The 13744-nt window shown below is 47.5% G+C and overlaps 1 protein-coding gene across 16 annotated transcripts in view; it reads right to left on the bottom strand.

Annotated features, from left to right (window-relative positions):
- Positions 1 to 432: 432 nt before the first annotated feature.
- The window catches only part of LOC310756674 (uncharacterized protein), a 130051-nt gene continuing 116739 nt past the window's right edge, over positions 433 to 13744 (bottom strand). For 5 of the 16 annotated variants that reach the window (XM_083601215.1, XM_083601216.1, XM_083601217.1 and 2 more), the window contains 2 exons: positions 3438 to 3521; positions 433 to 2831 (listed from right to left, as the gene is read on the bottom strand). In XM_083601215.1, the coding sequence (XP_083457341.1) occupies positions 1126 to 2831; positions 3438 to 3521 (1790 nt within the window). In that variant the 3' untranslated portion in view covers positions 433 to 1125. Of the gene's footprint in view, positions 2832 to 3437; positions 3522 to 4334; positions 4462 to 4587; positions 4749 to 5428; positions 7038 to 7971; positions 8056 to 8518; positions 8805 to 13744 lie in introns of those variants that run through there. The other 11 variants (XM_083601219.1, XM_083601212.1, XM_083601218.1 and 8 more) reach the window with 6 other exon arrangements.

Below are 13744 nucleotides of genomic sequence, written 5' to 3'. Positions count from 1 at the left end.
ACTCCATTCATTTAAATGATTTCTCACCCATGTGAGTTTGTTGATGTCTTGTAAGAGTTCCACTCTGAAAGAAACCCTTCGCACAATCCATACATTTAAATGCTTTCTCCCCTTTATGAGTTTGTAGATGTCTTTTAAGTTTTCTACCTTCACTGAAGCCCTTCCCACAATTCTTACATTTAAATGGTTTCTCCCGGTGTGACTTTGCCAGTACACATTGAGTTTCCTACTACAAATGAAGCACACTTCACACTCCGTTTATATAGTTTCTCACAGTAAGTTTTCCCCCTTGACTGAAACCCTTCCCACACTCCAAACATTTATATGGTTTCTCCCCTGTGTGAGTCCGTTGATGTACAGTTGTCACGAAAACAGAGTTAAGTCCCTTTTCACCTTTATCATAGTGTTTTCAAGAAAGACAAAATGATACAATTCTCTTCAGATTACCAATCTTTATTGATTAACAAGTAATAAGCAATAAGGACTCATTCATTCATCACTCATTCATCAATCATATTTTTAGTTTTCAGGTTGTCCTACTTCACCCAGACATGCTGTCATCCTGCTTATGTCATATTTTCACCCAATTATTTTTGTCCATCCTGATTTCGCCTGGTCCATTGGCTAATTCAATAGTTCTTTATCTTCCATTTAATCATTTCTTTATCTTCTGTCTTCAGAGTCATAGTGCCATCTGATCCTACTCACTTCAGACACATCTCCATTCATATCTTCCATTCATACCACTAAGCATACTAAATATATCATCAGTTATACCATGAGATCACTTTCCTCACAGACTATCCCTGATTGACTATTCCTATGATTTAATAAAGACATTTCACTAAACCACATATATTCTTTAAGAAATTAACTATATATCTGAACATTAGTATTAATATTGTGTCATTCATTACATATAAATGTTAAATATAAATGTTACATATGAATGGCATCCTTCATAAAAGGCACCCTTCATATTCTTGTCAGAATATAAAACAAACATATGTTTCGTAACTGAAAGAACAGCGTCAACCATACATCAATGCTGTTGTTTGATACCCTGGGAAACTCAAAAACAACTATTTTGAAAGAACACCCTTAATACTAACATAAAAACTTTATTCATACAGAGTTTATGAAAAACGCCTTTTCAGCCTCACACAGCAAGTTTTCCCCTTGACTGAAACCCTCCCCACACTCCAAAGATTTAAATGGTTTCTCCCCTGTGTGAGTTCGTTGATGTCTTGTAAGAACTCTATTCCAACTGAATCTCTTCCCACATTCCAAACATTTATATGGTTTCTCACCTGTGTGAGTTCGTAGATGTATTGTAAGACCTCCATTCTGACTGAAGCTCTTCCCACATTCCAAACATTTAAATGGTTTCTCACCTGTGTGAGTTCGTAGATGTGTTGTAAGAGCTCCATTCTGACTGAAGTTCTTCCCACATTCCAAGCATTTAAATGGTTTCTCGCCTGTGTGAGTTCGTTGATGTATAGTAAGGTTTCCATTCTGACTGAAACTCCTTCCGCACTCCATACATTTAAATGGTTTCTCGCCTTTGTGAGTTCGTAGATGTGTTGCAAGAGCTCCAGTCTGACAGAAGATCTTCCCACATTCCAAACATTTAAATGGTTTCTCACCTGTGTGAGTTCGTTGATGTTTTGTAAGAGCTCCTCTATCAATGAAACCCTTCCCACACTCTATACATTTAAATGGTTTCTCGCCTGTGTGAGTTCGTTGATGTTTTGTAAGAGCTCCTCTCTCAATGAAACCCTTCCCACACTCCATACATTTAAATGGTTTCTCCCCGGTGTGACTTTGTCGGTGCACAATGAGTCTCCCCCCTTCACTGAAACCCTTCCCACACTCCAAACATTTATATGGTTTCTCCCCTGTGTGAGTTCTTCGATGTATAGTAAGGTGTGAACACCGACTGAAACCCTTCCCACATTCCATACATTTAAATGGTTTCTCCCCCGTGTGAGTTCGTTGATGTTGGGTAAGGCTTCCATTTTCACTGAAGCTCATTCCGCACTCCATACAATGAAATGGTTTCTCCCCTGTGTGATTCCGTTGATGTACAGTAAGTTTTCTCCTTTGACTGAAAACCTTCCCACACTCCATACATTGAAATGGTTTCTCCCCGGTGTGATTTCTTTGATGCCCATTAAGCGTTTCCCTATGACGGAAGCTCATTCCACACTCCACACATTTAAACGGTTTCTCCCCAGTATGAATTCGTTGATGTCTTGTAAGAGTTCCACTGTCAATGAAACCCTTCAAACACTCCATACATTGAAATGGTCTCTCCCCTGTGTGAGTCCGTTGATGTACGGTAAGTTTTCCCCTTTGACTGAAAACCTTCCCACACTCCATACATTTAAATGGTTTCTCCCCTGTGTGATTTATCTGATGCATATTAAACGATTCCCTATGATAGAAGCTCATTCCACACTCCACACATTTATATGGTTTCTCCCCGGTGTGAATTCGTTGATGTACTCTAAGAGCTCCACTGCCAATGAAACCCTTACCACACTCCATACATTTAAATGGTTTCTCCTCTGTGTGAGTTCGTTGATGTCTTGTAAGTTTTCCCATATCCCTGAAGCTCTTCCTACAGTCCATACATTGAAATGGGTTCTCCCCTGTGTGAGTTCGTTGATGTCTTGTAAGAGCTCCACTCTCAATGGAATCCTTCCCACACTCCATAAATTTAAAGGGTTTCTCCCCTGCGTTAGTTTGTAGTTGTGTGCTAAGGTGTTCACTCATGCTGAAGTACTTTACAGATGGCCCCTCAAAATTCTGATTGCATTCTCCATCACCTGGTTTTAAGGGGGGGGGGGGAGAGATACTGTTAAGTATTCAAGAAAAACAACAAGAGAACTTAAGATACAGCACTTTCTCTTATTTTAACACCTCCAGCCTCCCTCCCTCTCCTATGAACCAAATTTTTGGGAAAGGAAAGGCAATCTGAAAATGATCTCCAGAACCCTTAGTATCCAGTTCTACCTTCAACTCGCATGTAACACTGAGCACCAAGAGAAACCTTCTATGCTGAGGTTAGGTATCTATGGCCCTCCAGATGTGGTTGGACTCTAAGTACCATCAACCCAAGCAAAGACCAGGGATGATGGGAGTTGTAGCCAATGACCAGGGATGATGGGAGTTGTGGTGCAGCCACATCCAGAGGGAGACACTTTCCCCCTCCTGTGAAAATGCTGCACCTCTGTATTCAGTTTTCTCCTTCCTCCCTGATCTGTAATATCTGGCTGATACATTCCAGGAAACTGTTCACATCACCTAAACCTGCACCACGGTGCTGGAGAAGATGGGCCCTCGTTCTGATCCAAAAGGGATCTTTTTATATTTGTACACACTGAAAGGAGACATACAAAGGTACAGCCTCACAGCAAAGTGGAAGTATGTACCTCTCAATTGGTCCAGGACAACATCCCTGTATTTTTCTGTTCCAAGCGAGGAGGTGAGCTCAGACTTGAGTATCAGAGTCTCTGCTATGTGGAATAAGTAAAGCAGAAATGTTGTTTATGTCATATGTGGCTGTAAAAATATTCAAAAATATTAATCTTGTGGAACAAAGACAGCAAAGTATTTGGTGGCCCATTAAAAGCTAATAAATAACGGACCAGGAAGGCTCATGCCTGTGACTCTCCTTGTAGATTCTACATAGGTTTTGGGGGGGAATTCATACCACAATATCAGTTTATGAACAGTTGTCTACTGACAAAAGTACAGCATTGCTATAAACTACAATCTTCAACATCAACTTCGGTGGGCTGGTCATGTTGTTCGGATGCCTGATTATCATCTTCCAAAGCAATTACTCTATTCCCAATTTAAGAATGGAAAGAGAAATACCAAAGGACAATGAAAGAGGTCTTAAGATGCTCTCAAGCCAAATCTAAAGAAATGCAGTATAAGCACAGAAAATTGGGAAACACTGGCCTGCGAGTGCTCCAGTTGGAAAATATCCCTTACCAAAGGTGTAATGGACTTTGAAGAAACACAAACTCCGGACGAAAGGGAGAAACAAGCTAAGAGGAAAGTACATTTGGCAAACCCTCACTGTAATTAACTCCTGCCCGGAAACCTATGTCCCCACTGTGGAAGGATGTGTGGATCCAGAATTGGACTCCACAGTCCCTTACGGACACACCATTAAGACCGTGTTCATGGATGACAATCTTACTCGGCTACGAGGGGTCACCAAAGTAGAAGACACAGCATGAATAAATGGCTCAAACAGCAGATTTACACCTCCAACGTCTAACAGCCAAGAGTTTGGGATTTGATAAATCTGCCCTTACCTAAAGAGGCCACCATCTCATAATTCTGCTCCATGACTTCCGTGTGCAGAGCTCGTTGGCCAGGATCCAGCAGAGCCCACTCCTCCTCCGTGAAAAACACAGCCACCTCCTCAAAGGTCAAGAGGGCCTGGAAGAAGAAGAAGAAAACAGAGCTTCTCTTAGATCCCCATCATCCCCACTCAACACAGAGGGAGGCTGGGTGGTCCCATCTGTGCCTCTTCCCTCCTCCCTGCTCCCGTTGCTCTTTCCCTACCTGAGGAAGCTGCCTGGCTCCTCTTTCCACTCCATCTTTAAGAAGAGACCGTTCAGAGGGTGTATCAGAGACCATTGCGTTGCCAGTGGAAAAGACGGAGGAGGAGGAGGAATCATAAACCAGGCCACTTCTGGGACTCTCTCAGCTGTTGCCACGATGCACTTCAACACAGGGATAACAATGCAAAAATTAATTATTATTATTATTATTAGAATCTATATACCGCCCTATACCCTGATGTCTCAGGGCAGTTTACAGAAAGGCAGGTTTATTTAGGGTGGGACACATTTACAGAGGCAGCATTAATATTCACAATGAAATATAAATTACTAACGGATACCAAAGATAGTGGCGGCTTCTCCCTGCCAGATTTACGATTATATTATATTGTGAGGCGTCCTGCTTATGCTGGCTTAGAGAATGGATAATATTGGAAAAAGCAGATATATTAGACCTTGAAGGTCAGGAGAATAGGTTTGGTTGACATGCATATTTATGGGGTATGTGTGTGTGTGTGTGTGTGTGTGTATATATATATATATATATATATATATATATATATATATATATACACACACACACACACACACCATTACACACACACACACACACACACACATATATATAGACTAAAGGAAGTAAACCAGGGACCAGATCTCCTGTGGGTCCCTTCCAGGAAGTACAAGGCAGGGAACTGGAAGGATGTAATCCTTTCTACAGAGACTTTATAATACTATAAGCTGCCTCATTCTTTAGGGAACCTTCAGCTTCGGATTGTAGAGTACTAGGATCAAATCCCAAACTCTTAATGAAGCTTCGCAGAAAGCATTACGGTCTGTACCTCTGCAGACCTCGCTTTTCCTTTCCCCCAACAGCCATCCAGGAAACCAGTTTCTCACCCTTTGATACATTTAGAATACTGTATAGAAAATAAGGGAAACTCCTAAAGCTGCAGTTGGAAGAAAAGCAACATCTGGAGGGCACCAGGGTGCAGAAGCTCCCTCCAAGGGGAGCAGATGGAAATATTTAGAGCACTCTATGCGCTAACATGGATTGCTGGAGGGATGATCGCGGAGTGGGGTCCGGAGGGAGCACACTCCCCACCAGCAGGGAGCCACAGTCTGCCTGCACGCGTGACCTTGGGGTGCGGGGCACACCCCCCCAGACAAGCCACAGTTGTCTGAACATCGTTCCCTCTGTCTAACCTTTTTCGGTCTCAGTAGTCTGCAGTGTCCTGTCTATAAGCTTTGTCTCTGAGACCTTTTGTCTCCTTCGTCATACACTGTGCATGGGGAAAATGACGCGGTGGAAACAGGTGCCAAAATAACCTTGTACCACCCCACGATCTCAGGATCGGAAGATGTGTAAAGGTCACAGCCCAAAATGTATCTGCCTGGTTTGCATATTTGCATCAATAAAAGGAGGCTCCACTTCAGATTGTCTGTCACTTCAGATTGTAGTTTAGGAGACAGAAATACAAAGTTTAGTGGCTTATGGCCCCCTAGTCCTTCCGCTTAGGAACGTGTGTGTGTGTGTGTGTGTGTGTGTGTGTGTGTACCTTTTATCTTCCCTACACAGTGAGAAAGTACAGGATGAGGCATCCTCCCGGAGCATGGGGATGTGAGACTGGGTCTCCCTGGTCTAAGCCCAGCACCTGAACTGCAGGGTGTGGAGCCTCAGACCCTGGGGCTAAATTGGCCTTCAAGTACCCCCTCTTTCTCTCTCTGGCCCTCAGAAATTTCCCCAGCGCCACACCCTCTTTCCAACGCTTCCCAGCTGCCTCCTGGGGTTTTTTTGTGTGGCTGGAAAAAATCCCTGGAAGGCAGGCATGCCCTGGACAAAGCTCAGAGTCAGCCCCATAGCCCCACCAATTCTGTCCTCTGGCCCTGCCCATCAATGGAAAGTGGACCCTGGAAGGCTGCTCAGCAGCGAATGTGGCCCTCAGGCTGGAGAAAGGTCTCTGTTCCAAACACTAAACTGGCAGTAATCCTGGCCCACCTTGCAGGGTTCTTGTGTGAGCATTGCCCAGGTGGTGGGCTTTAGAACTCCTATAGTGTTAGAAGACCCTCCTGGCAACCTGGATGGGGACGAGGCCAGGCAGGAGTGAGGCTGGCAGCACCGGCAGAGAAAGTCCCTCAGCACCTCTGCGCTGGGCGAATCCTGCAAGACAGGCCAGATCTCTCACCCCTGGGAGCTTTGATTCTCCTTCCCGACAAAGTCCCAAGAGGATGTCTGGAGAAGCCTCTTTTTGGAAAGAAAGAGCATCAAAATCTGCAGGGGTGGTGGTGGTAATCAGTTTCCTCCCCCTCCCCCTTTCCCCCAAGTCCAGCTGGGGAGGGGGCATTTATTTAATTCCTCCAGTCTTTGCCTTGAAGCTTTTTAAAGGGCTCCTGAGACCTTGATCAGTTTCAAATCCTGTCATCCATGGGCCCATTTCCCTTGCAAGCAGGAGGGAAACCATCAAGGTCCTTTTTCATACTTCAGGAAATGGAAAATGTGCCTCTACCCTCCAGTTTTGGGGCACAAAAGCAGCACAGCAAACCCTCCCCAACTGCACCCCCCAACATGGGAAACCCAACAAGGCTCTTTGTGCCAAAGCAACCTCAGCCGGCCAGACTAGGATTTCTGAAAGGGGAGCTGGGGGGGTCCCCCCTTCCTTCTCACATCAGGCTCTTTTTTACTCAGGAAGCTCCGGAGGCCGATTTCCCTTGACATTGTCCATCTCTCACCCCCCACCCAACTCGAAATCTCCCCCCTCTCTCCCAATCCAGAGGTGACTCTGTTCTCCAGCTGCTTCCACTTCCTCTCCCCTGCTTGCCCTCCCGATCTCCGCCCCACTGAGGCAGGGGCTTCAGCAGCAGATTTCGGAGGGGGGGCAGATCAGGGTCCTGGAGGAGCTCACACCTCCCCTCCCGCCCAGACCGGCTCCCTGACGGAGGAGGCAGAGCCAGGGGGGGCAGGAGTGGGGGCAGCAGTGAGAAGGGAGATGGAGGGTGTTAAGCAGAGAGGAGCATCACTAGTTGGAATGGGGCTGCCCCCCCCCTTTGAACGGAGGAGGACTGACCTCTGAGTCAACATGCGCAGGGTGGGGCTGCAAATTCCTTTGTAGTTAGGGTGCACTGGAGCCGACCCTTTTCTGGTTCTTCTCAAGTGTCTTCGCCCCCCCCCCCCACAGTCCCCCCCCAACCATGGGAGCCTGGCTTGATGTCTGCGCTTCAAAAAGGATCTTGCAATGCAAACCCTGTTGGGGGAGGGGGACCCCACTTTGCAACAGGATGGGCTGCATCCAGCCCCCCCCCGATTTCTACAGAGAAAGGGCAGGCCCCTCCCTGCTTTCTTTGCACTCCCACCCCCCTCTCCAAGTAACCCCCCAATATGAGGCACCTCTTTCTCCTCGTGTCCGAGTCCGCTTCTCTTCCGGGGTTGTGCATGGAGACCCTCCCCCCTCCAAATTCGCCTCTACTTTCCTCCTCAGAGAAAAACCCCACTTCCTGCCTCTCCACGAAACGGAGCTCATTGGCCCAGAGGGAGGGGGAGGGGCAGGAGAAAATGACGCGGTGGAAACAGGTGCCAAAATAACCTTGTACCACCCCACGATCTCAGGATCGGAAGATGTGTAATGGTCACAGCCCAAAATGTATCTGCCTGGTTTGCGTATTTGCGTCAATAAAAGGAGGCTCCACATGTCCGTCACTTCAGATTGTAGTTTAGGAGACAGAAATACAAAGTTGAGTGGCTTATGGCCCCCTAGTCCTTCCTCTTAGGAATGTGTGTGTGTGTGTACCTTTTATCTTCCCTACACTGTGAGAAAGTACAGGATGAGGCATCCTCCCGGAGCATGGGGATGTTTCCCCCAAGTCCAGCTGGGGAGGGGGCATTTCTTTAATTCCTCCAGTCTTTGCCATAAACATATTTAAAGGGCTCCTGAGACCTTGATCAGTTTCAATTCCTGCCATCCATGGGCCCATTTCCCTTGCCAAGCAGGAGGGAAACTGACAAGGTGCTTTTTCATGCTTCAGGAAATGGCAAATGTGCCTCTTCCCTCCAGTTTTGGGGCACAAAAGCAGCACAGCAAACCCCCCCCCAACATGGGAAACCCAACAAGGCTCTTTCCTTTGTGCCAAAGCAACCTCAGCCGGCCAGACTAGGATTTCTGAAAGGGGAGCTGGGGGGCCTCCCCCTTCCTTCTCACATCAGCCTCTTTCTTCCTCAGAAAGTTCTGGGGGCCGATTTCCCTTGACAATGTCCACTTCTCACCACCCACACACACACTCGAAATCTCCCTCTCTCCAGCTGCTTCCACTGCACCAAAGCAGACTTCCTCTCCCCTGTTTGCCCCCCCATCTCCGACCCACTGAGGCAGGGGTTTCAGCAGCACATTTCGGAGGGGGGCAGATCAGGGTCCTGAAGGAGCTCCGCCCCCCCATCCCGCCTCCCTGACGCAGGAGGCAGAGCCTGGGGGGAGCAGCAGTGAGAAGGGAGATGGAGGGTGTTAAGCAGAGAGGAGCATCACTAGGTGGAATGGGGCTGCCCCCCCCCCTTTGAACGGAGAAGGACTGACTTCTGAGTCAACATGCCCAGGGTGGGGTTGCAAATCCCTTTGTAATTAAGTTCCACTGGGGGGGGGGGACCCTTTGTGGTTCATCTCAGGTGTGCTTCGCTGTGCTTCGAAAAGGGTCTTGCAATGCAAACTGTTATGTACTGAGTTGAATAGGATCCAAACTGCAGCAGTCTGATTGGTCCTAGAACAATAGGATCCAAAAGGCAGCAGTCTGATTGGTCCTAGAACAATAGGATTCAGAATGCAGCAGTCTGATTGGTCCTAGAACAATGCAGCAGTATGATTGGTTGGCAGGAACCACCCAATCATGCTCCAGATAGAAATGAATCCACAACCTGATTGGCTTACAGTAGAATTCCGGAATTAGCCAATCATGTGCAGCCCATTGTGTAAATAATGTATATAAAGCAGATGCTTTGAGGGGACTTTCATCCATTCCTCCTCACCACTATGAGCTGAATAAAGAGCATGAAATCACTTTGCGACTCGGAGTATATTTCACTGGCGACGAAGGTGGGATCCCGCTGAGCTGACTGCCACACACAGCACCGCAGCACCGCCACCTGCCGCACCGCTGCCTCGCACCGTGTATCCAGGCTTCAGCTCCGGGACACAAGGAACTCAGAATGGCAACCGACAGCAGCTTCTCGCCGTTCAACCCAGCATCTGGAGACTGGGAAGCGTACGCCTCCCGTTTCACCTTCCTCCTAGAAGCCAAAGGGGTCACCGAGGAAGAAGACGCCAAGAAGAGGGCAATATTCTTCAGCGTCTGCGGAGAGGAGACGTTTGAAATCGCCCGGGCTCTCCTTGCGCCTGAAGACGTTGCTACTGTTCCATATAAAACAATAATGGAACAGCTGAAGGGGCACTTTTCGCCACAGCCCTCAGTGGTGGCTCGTCGAAATGCCTTCTACGCAAAGTGGCAAAGTGGCAAGCCCCTGGGGAAACCATAACTGGGTTTGTGACCTCTCTCCACCAAGCTGCCCGGTTCTGCAACTTCTCAGAATTGGAGAACATGCTTCGTGACCGCCTCGTCGGTGGCCTGAAGGATGAGAAGCTGCAACGACGCCTCTACTCTAAGAAGAACCTAACGTTCCAGGTCACTCTGGAGGAGGCCCTGGCAACAGAAGCTGCCGAGAGGTCAATGCAAGAGGCACGGCCAAGCCAGCCGTCCCAACCGAGGGTCCACCACGAAGACCTCACCGACGACTCAGGATCCTGTTGATATCAAGCCCATCAATCAGAGGAATTTGGCCACCCTCCAGGTGCCCGGCTTGAATCCTTGTGACCTCCTGTCTGCGACTCCCGGCAGGATCAAGGGAGGTCTCCAATCGGCGATTCTTCCCAACGTGAAAGAAGAACACACCATTCCTCCCCCTCCTCTCCCAGGGAGGGGAAAGAGACAGACAGAAATATATCTACATGTCTTTATTTCTGTCGTTCCAGCAGTACAGAGAAAACATGTCTGTACCCTCTGATATCAGCAGCCAGAGAGAGAATAACTCCACCCATGTACTTCCAGTACAGGGTCATGTGACACTCTGAGCTAACATCCGGTGCTCAGTGCACATAATAGACTGTCCCTTCTTCCCACGGTACAGTCCCAAAACATCAACATCCTGTTTGGCTTTCCAGCCATCTGGAGCACTCAGCAGCATTGCTCCTTTTTCGTAACAACCTCCCCCAAAAGAATCAATGCGTGTTGCGGCATGCATAGCGTGATCCAGAGAAGAAAACAAACAGTTGTTATACACATAACACTCCCCTGTTGTTTCAGTTCCACCCTTGGAACTACCCGCCACTGGTTTCCCCAGTGTACCTCTCTGGTTGTCTGGCTTCCAAGGAATGAGTGCATCTGCATTACCTTGGCTAGCAACTCTCTGTTGTGTCTTTGTCTCTGACTTAGACACAGCTCCAACCTGTCCTCGGTTGTTTACAACAGCAACACATGCAACAGCTAAATTAGCATACTCTTCTGAGTACCTTTTGGGTGGTTCACCCTTTGTGACTCTCTCAGACCTGCGTATGAGGTGCTGATCCTCTCTGCTCACTGGTTCTGTCTCAGGACTCTTTGGAGAACCAGTTCCAATGGTAAACAGTGGTTCATCCTTCACCTGTGAAGGTCTATCCATTGTGTGAGATTTCCTCTCAATGACTGTGACAACAGAGCTCTCTGAGCTATCACTGTCGCTCTCAGTACCACTGTACTCTGTGAAATCATCATCATCATCTGAATCGTCCTCTGTGGGAAATGTGTGTGCTATCACTCTCTCCTTTTCAGGAGCACTCTCTAGAAATTTTGTGAGAATCACCTGACCAGATTCAGACAAAATTACTCTGTAGAGACCCTTTTCATATCCCACAAAAATGCCTCTGGCATTCTTTACTCCACCTGGAGCTTCTGTCCTCACATGAGACCCAAAAACCTTGAAATGGGCAACAGAAGGTTTTCTCTGGAACAGTTTCTCAAAAGGAGAACTTCCCAACTCTTTTGAAACCTTTCTCACCCACGCATGACAAAACGACATGAGTGACTCTGCCCAGAACTCATGTGGCAGATGTGAACTAAGCAATTGCGCTTCCATCCCCTTTTGCAATTCTCTGTTCACCCGTACACAGACACCCCTGTTCCACGCTTCCGCTGAAACAGCAATCTTGTGTCTGATCCCCTTCTTCTGCAGGAACCTCTGGAAATCCTGTAAAAGAAAAATCTGCTTCTCATCTGTGAATAGACAATCAATGTTAGCATCATGCATACTCTTAACCTTGTCACAAAATTCCTGAAACCTCTCCAAGGCTTCCTGTGGCTTTCTCAACACATAAACCCAGACATAGTTAGAGAAATGATCCACACACACAAGATAAAATCTTGCTTTGCCTCTAGATGGTTCTAGAGGACCAATCACATCAGCATACACCCGCTGAAACGCTCTGTCGACCCTGGCCACCTTCTTGGCGCTCGTTTTGGTCACACCTGCAAGAGAAATCAAGTTAGACTCAGAATTACATTCCATGTAATCACTTTGCTCAAAGTCCAACAAATACAGTCCACCTTTCTGTCTGGCAGAAAGATATAACTCTCCATCTTTGAAGATCTCGCAGCTCTTATCATCATAGGACAGTTTCAGTCCTTTCTTTGCAATCTGCGAAACACTCAGCAGATTGAACTTCAGTTCAGGAACCAAGTAAACATTGTTTATTGTCAAGTTCAGACTCTTAAGATAGACAGTCCCTTTTCCGGTCGCTTCCAGCTCCTGACCGTTGGCCTGTGTCACAGCGAAGCTTTGCCTCTTAAACGATGAAAAGAGTCCTCTGTGTGGGGACATATGAACCGTCGCTGCAGTGTCGATAATAAACGCGTTCCCAACATCTGGCGTGGTTCCTTTCGCCATCAAAGCCCTTGCAGGTTCCACCATAGGCTTGGTATGACCTTTGCCTGACGCCTCAGGCTTTGCTGAGCGGCCCTTCGCTCCTTTCGGCTGGCGTGGCTTCTTGCAGCTCCGCTGAAGATGCCCAGCCTGTCCGCAATTATAACATCGAACAGCGTTCAAAGCTACAGCATCCTCTCCAGTAGCTTCATCAGTGGGGGAATTAGAACTCCGTTCTTCCCTCCCCCTGTCCTTGGCATCCATTTTGAATCCAAGCCTCAGCTCTCCACTCTCGAGCCAGTTAAAATCCAAAAGCTCCTTTGAGCTGTTTTTCTGCCTCTCTCTCAGGCAGGCAATCTCCAAGCTGTCTCAAAGTCAAAACAACTTTCGCTTTCCCGGCTCTGACTGAGCCAGCCCCAGGTGTCAGTAGTTTTCCACTGTCCGACTGTCGTTGCTTAGCAACTGTGCATACTTCTTCGTTATCTCACCACAAAAATCTGTGGTATGCAAGCCTTTACTCTCAGAGCTGTTTTTTCCAAACGCAGCTCTCGTGAACCAGAGAATAAATCAATCTGCATTCACACTTTTAGCCCGATATTCAGCATACCTTTTTGGGGCTCCGTCGCTTGGAAAACACCCCCTCTTGGTGTCCAGCCGTTCAGCTTCTGGCTGCAATTGCAGACGTTATCTTCTTTCCTTGGTGCAGAGGATGGCACACGATCCATCAACCTCTCACCTCCCATGCTGATTCCCATGGATCAGATAACCAGCAGCGTCTGCTACCATATGTTGATATCAAGCCCATCAATCAGAGGAATTTGGCCACCCTCCAGGTGCCCGGCTTGAATCCTTGTGACCTCCTGTCTGCGACTCCCGGCAGGATCAAGGGAGGTCTCCAATCGGCGATTCTTCCCAACGTGAAAGAAGAACACACCATTCCTCCCCCTCCTCTCCCAGGGAGGGGAAAGAGACAGACAGAAATATATCTACATGTCTTTATTTCTGTCGTTCCAGCAGTACAGAGAAAACATGTCTGTACCCTCTGATATCAGCAGCCAGAGAGAGAATAACTCCACCCATGTACTTCCAGTACAGGGTCATGTGACACTCTGAGCTAACATCCGGTGCTCAGTGCACATAATAGACTGTCCCTTCTTCCCACGGTACAGTCCCAAAACATCAACATCCTGTTTGGCTTTCCAGCCATCTGGAGCACTCAGCAGCATTG

Source organism: Podarcis filfolensis (assembly GCF_964270895.1).
Source record: "Podarcis filfolensis genome assembly, chromosome: 2".
NCBI classification, from domain to species: domain Eukaryota; kingdom Metazoa; phylum Chordata; class Lepidosauria; order Squamata; family Lacertidae; genus Podarcis; species Podarcis filfolensis.
This window is presented reverse-complemented; position numbering and strand designations above follow the sequence as displayed.